The following is a 13,739-nucleotide window of genomic DNA, read 5'->3' on the forward strand; positions in this document are numbered from 1 at the left end:
AGTTTTCTGAAATCGATTGCACAGCACGACGAGAAATAGGCCTTGAGCTTAGTGTGCGGCTGCTTTAGTGGGAGGCGCGGCTGCACAACAGGAGTGTCCTGATCTGTGAACACTCACTCAAACCCGCGAGGCAGCGGCACACTCAACTCAACCTCCTTCCGGACAGAGGCTGAGTTCCAATCGCCCAAAATGCAAAATATTGAAACGAGAACAAGACGGACGCGCGGAATCTTCTGAGTCCCAGTCAAACTAATTCAATCAGAAAGCCAGCATTTCCTCCTGGAGTCGAAAAGATTCAACCCGATTCACCAGCAGCAGATGCGCCGCCAAATGTCACACTGGTGCCCTGGAGGAAATCTCACTGGAGTTTAACGGAGTTTCCAGGACCTAACTGTGCATTGGGTTGACACAAACTGATTATCTTTCTTTAAAGCAGACAAATAAGATGGCTATGGCAAATGGCCATAATCTTAATGTTGATGGGAAAGAGCTGAAAATTGTGATAGTGGGAGACGGTGGCTGTGGGAAGACGTCGCTACTTATGGTGTTTGCCAAAGGAGACTTTCCAGAAGTAAGTTGAATGAACATAACTCAGACTAATGTAGTAGTAGATCAAGAGTTATGTGACAGCAGTAAGAATCCATTTTATATCTTACCAGACCCACCGTCTGGAACATTGGATTTGATAAAAGTAACGAGTATGTTCTGCCTTTTAAAGAAATGTAATTTAGTACAGTGCTGTTCCCAAAATATTGGGATAAGTACATTCATCATAGGAGTGAGCCTTGCAGTATTTCGTTCATCATATTGGCCGTATTCCACTATTGCCTTGTAAGAGCTGCAGAGAAAACTTACAATAAAATGTTCACCAGTAAGATAAACTGTAGTGTTTAGGCAAGGTCATGGCTAATAAGGGACCATGCCGGTGTATCAACTCACTGAACCCCATGGATCAGCGGTTAGCAAATCTCTCCTTTGAAGTGATCTGGAACTGTGAAAAGATGCTGGCGGCGGTGAGCAAGCACAACTCGAAAGGCTAGAAAGAAAATGAAGTGCGGGAAGGGGAGAGAACAGAAAAGGGGAAAGAGAACATAAGTTTCATAACAGGAGTGACGATTGGGCCTGGTACAATTTTACAACAACATTTCACATGGCTTGATTTTAATACTGTTTAGCACTGGAGTGTTCGTCTAAAAATATTGTTGAGGATCATTCATGTTGATGTTTATTGTACATGTTGATAGTGTCGATGCGTCTGCTACTATTTTTTTACTGTTACTTTTTATACAGCAGCATATTTAGTATGAGGATTACTGCAAGAACTTCTCCCCTCCAGAAGGAAGTATCTGATGGCAGAGGGTTTTTTTTTTAGAAAAGTTGTTCATGGGAAAGTACTCTAAAGCAATGCCTTGTCCCAATTAAAAGTGAAATTACAGAGCAGTTTTACAGCCGATTGAATTGTCACCCTCTCAAGTTGTAATCATTCATGATCTTTTCCTGAGTAGAATCTTTATTTTCTGAGCTTGAACAGTATTCATGCATGTAGGGTGAAGGGTAACAATCAGCAAAGTTTTTTATTTGATAGGTGTTGTTTATTAGATTCCTTCAATTGGGAGTTGTTCTGGCTTCTTCCAGTATTGGCTCTGTACTATAGTTTTGGCAGCTGTCCTAAAAGTCTCTGCATAGCATGAATTCCAAAGGTGCAATATAGAGGTAATAATAGAGGCTTTACTATTTGGATGGATTATATAACTGTTAGTCCAATGTAAACAGTATAACAGCTCAGAATTTGCTACAGTGGGGCATCATGCGGAGTGCACTGGGAGTTTTGCCTTCACCCCTCAGCTTGAATTATTTTTGCACTGCAAATTTCTGGACGTATAACAACATGAAGAAGTTAGTGGAGCATCGGGGACCTTGGTAAATGACGGGACCAAAAGCCTGTCTCCTTAACTAATTAAATTTTAAAGATAGGGAGAGAAACAGAATGAACAACTAAGAAGGAAATAATGTGAATTAGATTCAAACTAGATACAGAAAGAGAAAGACTGGAAACCTGAAATGAAAGGAAGATTAGATTGGATTGAGTGAGAGAAAAGACAAGGATGAAAGCAATATTAAATGTAAGGTTTTACAAACCTGTTGGAGCAATTTACCACCCGTAGGAATGATACTCCCAGTTTGTCCCTTTTTCTGGGCCTCTGATGTTGGGTAGCATGTCACGACCATTATTCGATTCATCAACATTAATCACCCCATTAGCAGAGTCCTTATGTCATGACATAGCACCCTTAGTTGTCTGTGATAAGTTTAATTCATATTTATGGCACAAATTGAGGACTTGAACACTAAAGGCAGGCCAGTGCAGGACAGAGGGAGTGCTGCACTGTTGGAGGTGCTATCTTTCAGATGATATGTTAAACTGAGGCCCCATTATCTGGTCATGATCACATTGCTGTTTTGTGAGAGCTCACTGTGTACAAATTTACTGTCATGTTTCCAACATTACAACAATGACTGCACTTCAAAAGTACTTAATTGTTGTAAAGCACCATGAAACGTCCAAAGATAATGAAAGGTGCCATATAAATACAAATCTTTCTTTGTTTAAGTACAGCAATTTCTTGACGCCCATGGGGAGGTTGATGGCGAGGTCCTTTTGTGCGAGGGTAATGGCAGTCCGTGCAAATCGGCTAGCAGTATGTGGCAATTTGCAACAAATGCTGCATCTCTTCCTCACCACAGATTGTGTGGGTTTTTTTTATATATACACATAACAGTACGTGAAACAATTGGGTTTGCCTGTGTTCCCCTGCTAATTATACAATAGCCCAGCAATGCTTACTGTCAAGGCCCACAAGGAAAAATGGCTACTTAGATGGAATACTATAGTGTTTCCAGCACTCATACCCCAGCCAGAATCATTGCCTTCAGAAACAGAAAATAGGAAAATTAACAAAAAATAGCAGGTAAACTGAATCTGGATGACTACTTTTCAACCTTCAAATATGTATTTAGTTTTGTCATCTGGACTTTAACTGAATGCAAGCACCACAGTAATTTAGTATAGTTGAGCAATGAGTGTACTTTAAAACCTAATGTATGATCATACTTATCTTAAAGCTGCGTTGGAAAATTTACACCCACCTACCAGTCACTGGTACATTGGTCATAAACACTACTTCAAGGTGTGGTTCCTACACTGAGTTGTACAGGATTTAAAGATAATTTATTATGCATACTACTAATAGTAGGTATTGTACTGCTGTGTTCTGGGAGAGGGAGAAGGCAAGAAGAGCCAATGATACTCTTACTTAAAAACTTGTTTATACACTGTCATGAAACTAACATATAATTTTCTGGTTTATTGTGAAGGAGGTTTATGGGGGTAAGTACAGTTGGGTCTGTGTGAGATTTAATTACACTTGGAGTTGAGTAGACTACAAGTTTAAATCATCAAAAAATTGTAAACATGGATGCTGGTTTAACATGTAAGGTGGGAAGGGAATTTGCATTTTTTTTTAGACAAATGAAGGAATATTTGGATTTTAGTTTACAGCTAGCCAGATAAGCAAGACTAACAAATGTGTTTATTTTTCCCAAAGGTTACTGACAATATATAGTGGTAACATGAAAGTTTTTATGTTATGAGGAAGATACAGTTTCAAAGGCATATAGAACAATAGAATTTACATCTTAAAAAGAGAGAAACATATATAAAGGAGAATGAAGGGCTATGTGAGAGAAGGCCATGTAAGATCTAACAGGAGTGTGTGAAATAGCCTTAATGAAATTTCCAGCATTTGTACATAAGTCTGTTACCCAATGAAGCTGAAGTTGGGGAAAAGCCATTTGGAATTTCACTGTCCAGGGTATTGTATTAATGTGCCGAGTTTGTTTTAAATCTAAAATCTATTGTGGACTTGCCTTAAAGCGAATGTAACTGGGGATCGGGTTAATTAGGAATTTTAGGAGTTATTATAGTAGTAATTGTATTATGTATGTGCTTGAAATCTTTTTATATTTTGTTAATAAATAACTTAATTTTTAAAACCTCTAAAGATCTTGGTGGACTTATTACTTCTGAATTCAGTGCACATATCTCGTAGTAAGTACACATTGCAAGACCATTGTGATAGCGCGACCAAGCTTCCCTCATGGATTTGGTCCCCCTGGCACACATTATCTGCCATATCATCATAACCTCAAAGATTTTTACATGGTGGTACTCATTTACTGCCTGAGATGTCAGTTGAGCTGGTCCCAGATCTCTTATGGCCCCCCTGATCTCATTGCAACAAGGTATGCAAGACATGGACAATTGCAATTATATCTTTATTTTCTTTCCTGTGGAAAAGTGCCTTTTTTCAGTGTCATTGGGATCAGGAACCTATGTAAATTGTGAGCACATCATGGTACACTACCAAGGTTTGGGATTAGATTGCCTGCCTTTTTAGTCAGAAGAGGAACACATTTCTGTATTAATTTTTTCCCTACTCTCCAGAAGGCATTGGCTTCAATTGAAACATTGTTCAATTGGGCTTTGGGTGCATTTGATATCTCATCCAAGAACTCCTCTTCATGAGTTTATTAGTTTAGATAATGAATGTTGGATGACAATTCAATCTGAAGGCATCAGAATCAAGCAGTTCTTACCTGACATCAGCCCTGGCCAGGGTCATGAATCGTGATTAGGAGAAAGAATCTTAGATTTCCCCTTCCAAAACCTGAGAAACAAAAGACCAATATAAACATCCCTAATACCAGTTGATCTCACCTAACCTAACATCGATTGATATGTTGGCTCAAACAGATAAGTCATCAGGGAAGTCCTATATGTTGAGTTTAATGCATTATTAGTTTATATTGAGGATTAAGTGCAACTCTAGTTCAAAGCTGTTACTCAAAATATTAGCAGGTTTGTACTCTAATTTGTATACTTATACAACTGATGGCTGGCACTCCTGATTTGATTTACATGAAGTCCAACTAGAAAAGTTCAGGTGGCTCCATGTATTATCTTATACCTGTTGACTTAGAAGGTGGTTGAATGTTTACTCATTGTGGTATTAGAAATAAACTTGCTTTAGTCATTAATATGGGATAATAAAATATGTCAGTGTTCATAATTTTATGTTGGTCACTTTGAAATCTAAGCATTTTCATTTATGCTTTGCTTATAGCAATACGCCCCATCAGTGTTCGAGAAGTACGTGAAAGATATCACTCTTCGGAACAAAAAAATTGCCTTGACTCTGTATGATACAGCAGGTAAGACTCTTTCAGTTTTGGAAACTTTTATTTGAAATATTTTCAGATACTACATTGTAAGTCCAAACCAAAAGGACAAGGAAAGCTCTGGATTTCTTTTCTGGCCTGTGCTGAATTGCCTGATTTCAACTGCAGCAGCAATAGAGAAGCTACAGTTGACTTCAATCAAAAATCAAGGCTGACCGTCCAATGCAGTTCTGAGAGAGTGCTGTACCGTCAGAGGTATCATCTTTCAGATGAGATATTAGATCGAGGCCTCATCTGTCTCCTCAGGTGTATGCAAAAGATCCCATGGCACTGTTTCAAAGAATAGCAGGGAAATTATCCCTGTTGTCCTGGCCAATGTTTATCCCTTAATCAACATCACAAAAGATTATATAACCATTATCACATTGCAATACTTGGGAGCTTGAGTGTGTAAATGGCTGCCATGTTCCCTACATTACAGGGTGACTACACTTCAAAAGTACTTCATTGGTTGTAAAGTGCTTTGCGGCAGCCAGTGGTCTAAATGCAAGTCTTTTTGTCTCCCTAATGACCCTTGGTGGAGCATAGGAAAGTAATGTGTCAAAATTCTAGTTCCAGATACTGTTAATGACTCCTGTTTGTTTTCAGATTGTAGACATAGTCAGGCTCAATTTATGTTACTTACAAAATGCAAGATATGTTCAATTTATTAATATTTAAGTATTCACAAACATAGTAAGAACTTAAAAGTTAGACTTACCCTGGGAATGTATATGCAGAGCCAAGCAAAAAGAAACTTGTCATTAAGAATTAATCATCAGGGATGTGTTTGCATGCACATGCAAGACTTTCAAGTGGTGTCAGGAGTTAGTGTTCTTGTTTTTTCAATTTATAAATCTTTACACTCAGAAGCATTGATACTGCCAATGATGTTAGATATTTACTCTTTGGAACTATTAACCAGAGAAACTTTGTTCAGTGACATAATTATGGCAATAAAAGATGTCAACAAGTTTGTTAGTTTTGAATCTATTAATTTTTCATATTTTCCTCTTAACAATATCCCGTATCAGTATTCAAAGTATGTGACAGCTACTATCTCTTTTATAGCACATAGCGTTTTGATAACTACAAGCATACAGGTATTTGAACTTGCTGAGGTCCACTTTATATAGTTGTAGCAAACTACAGGTGGACTTAATAGTGTGTGTGTGTGTGTGTGTGTGTGTGTGTGTGTTACAGTTCACTCGGAGTCTGAGTTGCTGTGGCAACATGCACTTTTATTTGCACATTGTAGTAAGGAGTAATGGATAGTAATGGTAGAGGCTCCAACTTTCTTTCCATCACATGGGTGACCAGGAATCTCTCCTGCTTTTACCACCTGCCATTGGCATATGTTGGAAGGATTTACTCAACTGGTTTTTCCGCATTATGAATGCACCTTCCCTTGGCCATCGAGTCCTGGACTGGGACTTGAGCCCAGAGCTTCTGGTTCAGAGGAAGGGATGCTCCCCACTGCACCACAAGACATCTTAAAATGTGTAGTACAATGTTTTACTGTGTGAAATGTGAACTACTCATCATTTGCTGGTTAGTTCCTGGTTTTGCTATAATGTTATTACATGAATACTTGATGTATAACTTGGCTCTGACACCTTCCTCATTTTCCATTTTGAATATTTAAGCTTCTATGTTGTTGCTGATGAATTTTATTTGGGGACGCAGTAGTGTTAGAACAAAAATCATCATCTGTAGCACATCTTTTCCAGTTAAATTGTGAATGTCCCACTACTTCAGCTGTAAGTATTTCACAACAGGACTGGAGTTTCACAGAATCTCACAGTGCAGAAGAGGCCCTTCGGCCCATCGAGTCTGCACCGACACGTGAGAAACACCTGACCTACCTACCTAACCCCATTTACCAGCACTTGGCCCATAGCCTTGAATGTTATGATGTGCTAAGTGCTTGTCCAGGTACTTTTTAAAGGATGTGAAGCAACCCACCTCTACCACCCTCTCAGGCAGTGCATTCCAGACCGTCAACCACTTCAAGCACATCAGATAAAGGGACGACAATGAGAAAGGGGATGGGAAATACAGGACTAAAGGTGTTGTATCTGAATGCACGTAGTATACGAAATAAGGTAAATGAGCTTGTGGCGCAGATTGAAATTGGCAGGTATGATGTGGTGGGCATCACAGAGACATGGCTGCAAGGGGATCAGGACTGGGAGCTAAATACCCAAGGATATACATCCTATCGAAAAGATAGGCAGGTTGGCAGAGGGGGTGGGGTTGCTTTGTTAGTAAGAAATGAAATTAAATCGATAGCAAGAAATGACGTAGGGTCAAATGATGTAGAATCTGTGTGGGTAGAGTTGAGGAACCGCAAAGGTAAAAAAACCATAATGGGAGTTATGTACAGGCATCCGAACAGTATTCAGGATGTGGGGCACAAGATACACCAGGAGATAGAAAAGGCATGTAAGAAAGGCAAGGTTACAGTGATCATGGGGGATTTCAATATGCAGGTAGACTGGGAAAATCAGGTTGGTAGTGGATCCCAAGAAAAGGAATTTGTGGAATGTCTACAAGATGGCTTTTTGGAGCAGCTTGTGGTGGAGCCCACTAGGGAACAGGCAATTCTAGATTTAGTGATGTGTAATGAGGCAGACTTGATAAGGGAGCTTAAGGTGAAGGAACCCTTAGGAGGAAGTGACAATAATATGATAGAATTTACCCTGCAATTTGAGAGGAAAAAGCTGGAATCAGATGTAACAGTATTACAGTTGAATAAAGGCAACTACAGAGGCATGAGGGAGGAGCTGACCAGAATTGACTGGGAGATGAGCCTAGCAGGAAAGACAGTGGAACAGCAATGGCAGGAGTTTCTGGGAGTAATTTGGGAGACACAGCAAAAATTCATCCCTAGGAAAAAGAAGCATACTAAAGGGAGGATGAGGCAACCATGGTTGACAAGGGAAGTCAGGGACAGCATAAAAGCTAAAGAGAAAGCATACAATGCGGCGAAGAGCAGTGGGAAACCAGGGGATTGGGAAGCCTACAAAGACCAACAGAGGACAACTAAAAAAAGAAATAAGAAGGGAGAAGATTAAATGAGGGTAAACTAGCCAGTAATATAAAAGAAGATTGCAAGAGTTTTTTTAGATATATAAAGGGTAAGAGAGAGGCAAAAGTGGACATTGGGCCACTGGAAAATGACGCTGGAGAAGTAGTAGTGGGGAACAAAGAAAGGTCGGAGGAACTGAATAGGTACTTTGCGTCAGTCTTCACGGTGGAAGACACGAGTAACATCCCCAAAGTTCAAGAGAGTCGGGGGGCAGAGGTGAGTATGGTGGCCATTACCAAGGAGAAGGTGCTAGGAAATCTGAAAGGTCTGAAGGTGGATAAATCACCTGGGCCAGATGGATTACGCCCCAGAGTTCTGAAGGAGATGGCTGAGGAGATAGTGGAGGCGTTAGTGATGATCTTTCAGGAACCACTCAAGTCAGGGAGGGTCTCAGAGGACTGGAAAATCGCTAATGTAACCCCCCCTGTTTAAGAAGGGAGTGAGGCAAAAGACAGGAAATTACAGGCCGATTAGACTGACCTAGGTCGTTAGTAAGATTTTAGAGTCCATTAGTAAGGATGAGATTTCAGAATACTTGGAAGTGCATGATAAAATAGGGCAAAGTCAGCATGGTTTCATCAAGGGGAGGTCATGCCTGACAAACCTGTTAGAATTCTTTGAGGAAGTAACGAGTAGGTTAGACAAAGGAGAGCCAATGGATGTTATCTACTTGGACTTCCAGAAGGCCTTTGACAAGGTGCCGCACAGGAGGCTGCTCAGTAAGATAAGAGCCCATGGTATTAGAGGCAAGGTACTGGCATGGATAGAAGATTGGCTGTCTGGCAGGAGGCAAAGAGTGGGGATAAGGGGGTCCTTCTCAGGCTGGCGGCCGGAGACTAGTGGAGTTCCGCAGGGGTCAGTGTTGGGACCACAACTTTTCACTTTAGACATTAATGATCCAGATGAAGGAACTGAGGGCATCCTGGCTAAGTTTGCAGATGATACAAAGATAGGTGGAGGGACAGATAGTATTGAGGAGGCGGGGAGGCTGCAGAAGGATTTGGACAGGTTAGGAGAATGGGCAAAGAAGTGGCAGATGGAATATAACGTGGGGAAGTGTGAGGTCATGCACTTTGGTAGGAAGAATAGAGGCATAGACTATTTTCTAAATGGGGAGAGAATTCAGAAATCTGGAGTACAAAGGGACTTGGGAGTCCTAGTCTAGGATTCTCTTAAGGTTAACTTGCAGGTTGAGTCGGTAGTTAGGAAGGCAAATGCAATGTTGGCATTTATTTCAAAAGGACTAGAATATAAAAGCAGGGATGTGCTGCTGAGGCTTTATAAGGCTCTGGTCAGACCACATTTAGAATATTGTGAGCAATTTTGGGCCCCGTATCTCAGGAAGGATGTGCTGGCCCTGGAGAAGGACCAGAGGAGGCTCACGAGAACGATCCCAGGAATGAAAGGCTTAACATATGAGGAACGTTTGAGGACTCTGGGTCTATACTCGATGGAGTTTAGAAGGATAAAGGGGGATCTGATTGAAACTTATAGAATACTGAAAGGCCTGTATGGAGTGGACGTGGGGAAGATGTTTCCATTAGTAGGAGAGACTGGGACCCGAGGGCGCAGCCTCAGAGTAAAGGGAAGACCTTTTAGAACAGAGATGAGGAGAAACTTCTTTAGCCAGAGAGTGGTGAATCTATGGAATTCATTGCCAAAGAAGGCTGTGGAGGCCAGATCATTGAGTGTATTTAAGACCGCGGTAGATAGGTTCTTGATTGGTAAGGGGATCAAAGGTTACGGGGAGAAGGCGTGAGAATGGGGTTGAAAAACTTATCAGCCATGATTGAATGGCGGAGCAGACTCGATGGGCCAAATGGCCTAATTTCTGCTCCTATGTCTTATGGTCTAACACCCTCTGGATAAAAAAAATTTTTTCCTCACATTTCTTCCCCCTCCCGCCCAAACCTCCTGCCCCTCACCTAGAACTTGTGTCCCCTCGTGACTGACCCTTCAACTAAGGGGAACAACTGCTCCCTGTCCATGCCCCTCATAATCTTGTACACCGCGATCAGGTCGCCCATCAGTCTTCTCTGCTCCAACAAAAACAACCCAAGTCTAGCCAACCTCTCTTCATAACTTAAATGTTTCATCCCAGGCAACATCCTGGTGAATCTCCTCTGCACCCCCTCCAGTGCAATCACATCTTTCCTATAATGTGGCGACTAGAACTGCACACACTACTCCAGCTGTGGCCTCACCATGGTTCTATACAACTCCAACATGACCTCCCTACAGATGTCCACATTTGATGGCTCAATGATGAAAATGGGAATTCTTAGGCACAAATATTTAGTGCATGCTAATCTTGCCTTACTTTAATAACTAGAATTTAGATTGCACACGATCTGTTCAATTTTATATAAAAGATCATTGTCCATCTGTCACATTTTAAATTTCAGTGTATTTAAAAAAAGACATGCAGCAATTTGATGTTCGCTTTTCTGATGTGGAACCAGGAATTTACAAGCACTAGCAAATCTACAAACTTGCTTCACTAATGGCAATTAACCTTAGCATCTACCTCTTCTGAAGTTAGATTCAAAGGGAGGGACCAGACCAAACGGGCAGTAGAGTAATAATAATACATTCTGAACTGCATGTTATGATGTTATAAAACAAGCTCAAAAACGCTAAAACATCTCTCTTTTTATTGGGTGATCTGGGAGTGGAACCTGAACCTCCTTTTTAAAGTGTTAACTTGTTACTGGGCAGTATCTGACAAAGGTACAAAGCCACTTCCTGCCTGGGTTGGACTTAGTTTGATTAACCACAGGAAGGAACTGACTAAACATTATAAGTTTGAAGGTGAATACCATTTTCAACTGAATTTTCTTGTCAATTAAATGCTAATCAGTGTCAAACAGATTCACTGGGAGTTAGCTCAATTCTGCAGGCAGCTTTGGCAATTTGGGTAGTCATAATTTCCTTGATTTCAACTGGAGGTGAGGATGGCTGCACATAGTGAGTACATTTCTTTACTTTTTGAAAGAGGTTTAGCAAATTGATTAATTTAGTATGTTGATCTGTAACAAATTACAGATGTCCACATTGGAAACTGTGGTTGAACACACCACATTGTACAATAAATAGCAAATGTGACCAAGATCCCATGGATTTCTCAGCAACCCACCCAGACGTCAATAAACATTGAGTCGGCCAATCTTGTTGAAACCCTGTCTCCCTCATGAGGGGCTCCAAACTTTGCACTTCTGAAGATCAAGCTTCTGAATTCCCTCAGGCCGCTCCAACTTGGACTACCTCAACAACTGCGCACCTCCCAGGGTTTCAATCTTGTCTTCTGAAACTCTGTTCCCCTGGATTTTCTGGGTCTGCACTTCAGCTTTTTCTTACTGGTGCAATTTCAGCTCCTTAATAGCTGGCTAGCTTCACTGGGCTGGCACAGCCCCTGGATTGCATCAAGCTCCAATCTCCCCAGCTATGCTAAGCTATAAATGGCTCCCAGGGCTTCTTCTGAGCCATAACCCTTTCTAGCGTGGACCTTCTGCCATCAGTTCCCCAGGACTTCTGAGTCCTAACTGCACAGAGCTATCAAACGGCTCCTGGGACTTCTGAGCCCCAGCTACACACAGCCAGCTAACAGCAACACTTTTGCTGCCTGGAGCCTGCTGACAGCAGCACCTTTTCAGCTTGGCATTTTCCCTGCTGCAGAACATTCACTCCCTCACCAAACACACGGATAAATTGAAACACTAGAACTTTATTAAGCTCCACCCATCTCCATGACAATGCAACCTTCCAGGGCTCACTGAATGCTTTTAAATTAATTATAGCTCCAACTTCCAAAACGAAACAACTCTCTGGGCTGCATTTTTTTGCAAGCAGCGTAGACACCTAATCTCCAATTCTCCAGCTAAGTAAGTTCACCTGCTGTTTTATAGTCTTCCCTCTCTTGCTGTTAACTCCTTAAGTCAATATGGTCCAAACCTTTTAAGTGTATTAGTATTTAAGCTGCTTTAGATGTATTTATCCCATTTTCTACAGTTCAACTTGAATCTTCCCAGAATAAAAAATTCCCTCAAATATAACTATGAATTAGGTATTTTATGACAACGTATTCTGACAGACATACATTTTGACTTTCATGTATTTATATTGGTCTTTCCCAAAATTTCATATTTTCCTCATTCTATTTATGCAACAGTTTTACAAATTAATACATCTACATGACTATTCCAAAACTGTGAACCAGTAAATAATATCAAAGAACTTAATTTAATCTAGCTCACTTCATCGTACTGATTATTGATTGTGTAAATTGTGCATGAAATTATCTAGTAGCTGTTGCAGGAACACATAGTATTACATCATGTGAGCCACATTACACATTATAAAGTGCACTTCTAGCATCATATCCTGTGAAAAGCGTAGAACAATGAGAATATAAAATCAGTATCATAATATTCTCCTTTTCCATGTAAAAAAAATCTGTAATGATAAATGCAGGATTTTTATTCAAACTAATGGACGATATTCATTTTTGAAAGTTAATTGTGTGGGCTTGGGGTGCACAAGGCTGAAGATTTGTCTAGGGTGCTGAATACTCTTGTACCAGCCCTGGAAATGCTGAAGCATCCTCCTAAGTGGAGTCCAAAACATGGTGTAAGCATTTTGGAAGCTTGTTGTGTGGAAAGAAGCTTTTCTTCACAAGTTGAGTGGATATTGCAATGGCAAGGCAAAATGGTGAGATGTGTGAAATGGAGCTTGCATTCAGAAATGTTCGACTAGCGATTCCCAATCTCCGCTGTGTTATCTGCGGGAGTCATCTAGTGTTTGGCAAGCATGACATTTCAGCAGTGGATTTCTTCTGGTCTCAATAATTATGCAGTATGTGTTTACTTAAATATGTGCCTCCAAGCTGCAGGTCTACAATTCTTCAAAAAGCAAATTGTAAACCTTCCCAATCAATTTACAATACATACAAAATGCACAGCCCTTGATATGGATAGTGGATGTATTCTTCTAGGATGTCCATATCTGTTGGACCACAGAACTTCACCTTGACTTCTCCCTGTAGGTAAAATATATTTAATGCAGTGTACAAGACAGCAACTGTATTGGTTTATGGATATTTTCCATAGAATCCCTTGGCAGATGTAAAATTGGTCTCTTAACATCTTCATACAGGATCAAAAGCTGTAGGGCTGAAATTTACAACCCTCTGGAGGTAAACTTTGAGGCAGAAGGCTTCAGGAGAGAAGCTTGACATTTTCCTGCCACCAAGGGATATTCCCAGAAGCAGGAATGGCATTGGTTCTTCTGCTGGCTAACCTGAATTTGGCAGTCAGTTAATGCAATTATCTGGCCAATTAACAGCCTTTTACCACGATGCCAGGATTTTATATCA

At 40.7% G+C, this 13,739-nt stretch overlaps 1 protein-coding gene across 2 annotated transcripts in view; it reads left to right on the plus strand.

The window, feature by feature from the left end:
- The window catches only part of rhof (ras homolog family member F), a 40,143-nt gene that overhangs the window by 15,919 nt on the left and 10,485 nt on the right, over positions 1-13,739 (plus strand). The window contains exons 2-3 of one of the 2 annotated variants that reach the window (XM_078554150.1): positions 434-571; positions 5,184-5,271. In XM_078554150.1, the coding sequence (XP_078410276.1) occupies positions 446-571; positions 5,184-5,271 (214 nt within the window). In that variant the 5' untranslated portion in view covers positions 434-445. The remainder of the gene's footprint in view (positions 1-433; positions 572-5,183; positions 5,272-13,739) is intronic. The other variant, XM_078554152.1, reaches the window with a different exon arrangement.

The sequence above is a fragment of the Cetorhinus maximus genome, chromosome 12 (genome assembly GCF_964194155.1).
Source record: "Cetorhinus maximus chromosome 12, sCetMax3.hap1.1, whole genome shotgun sequence".
In the NCBI taxonomy this organism is placed as follows: Eukaryota; Metazoa; Chordata; class Chondrichthyes; order Lamniformes; family Cetorhinidae; genus Cetorhinus; species Cetorhinus maximus.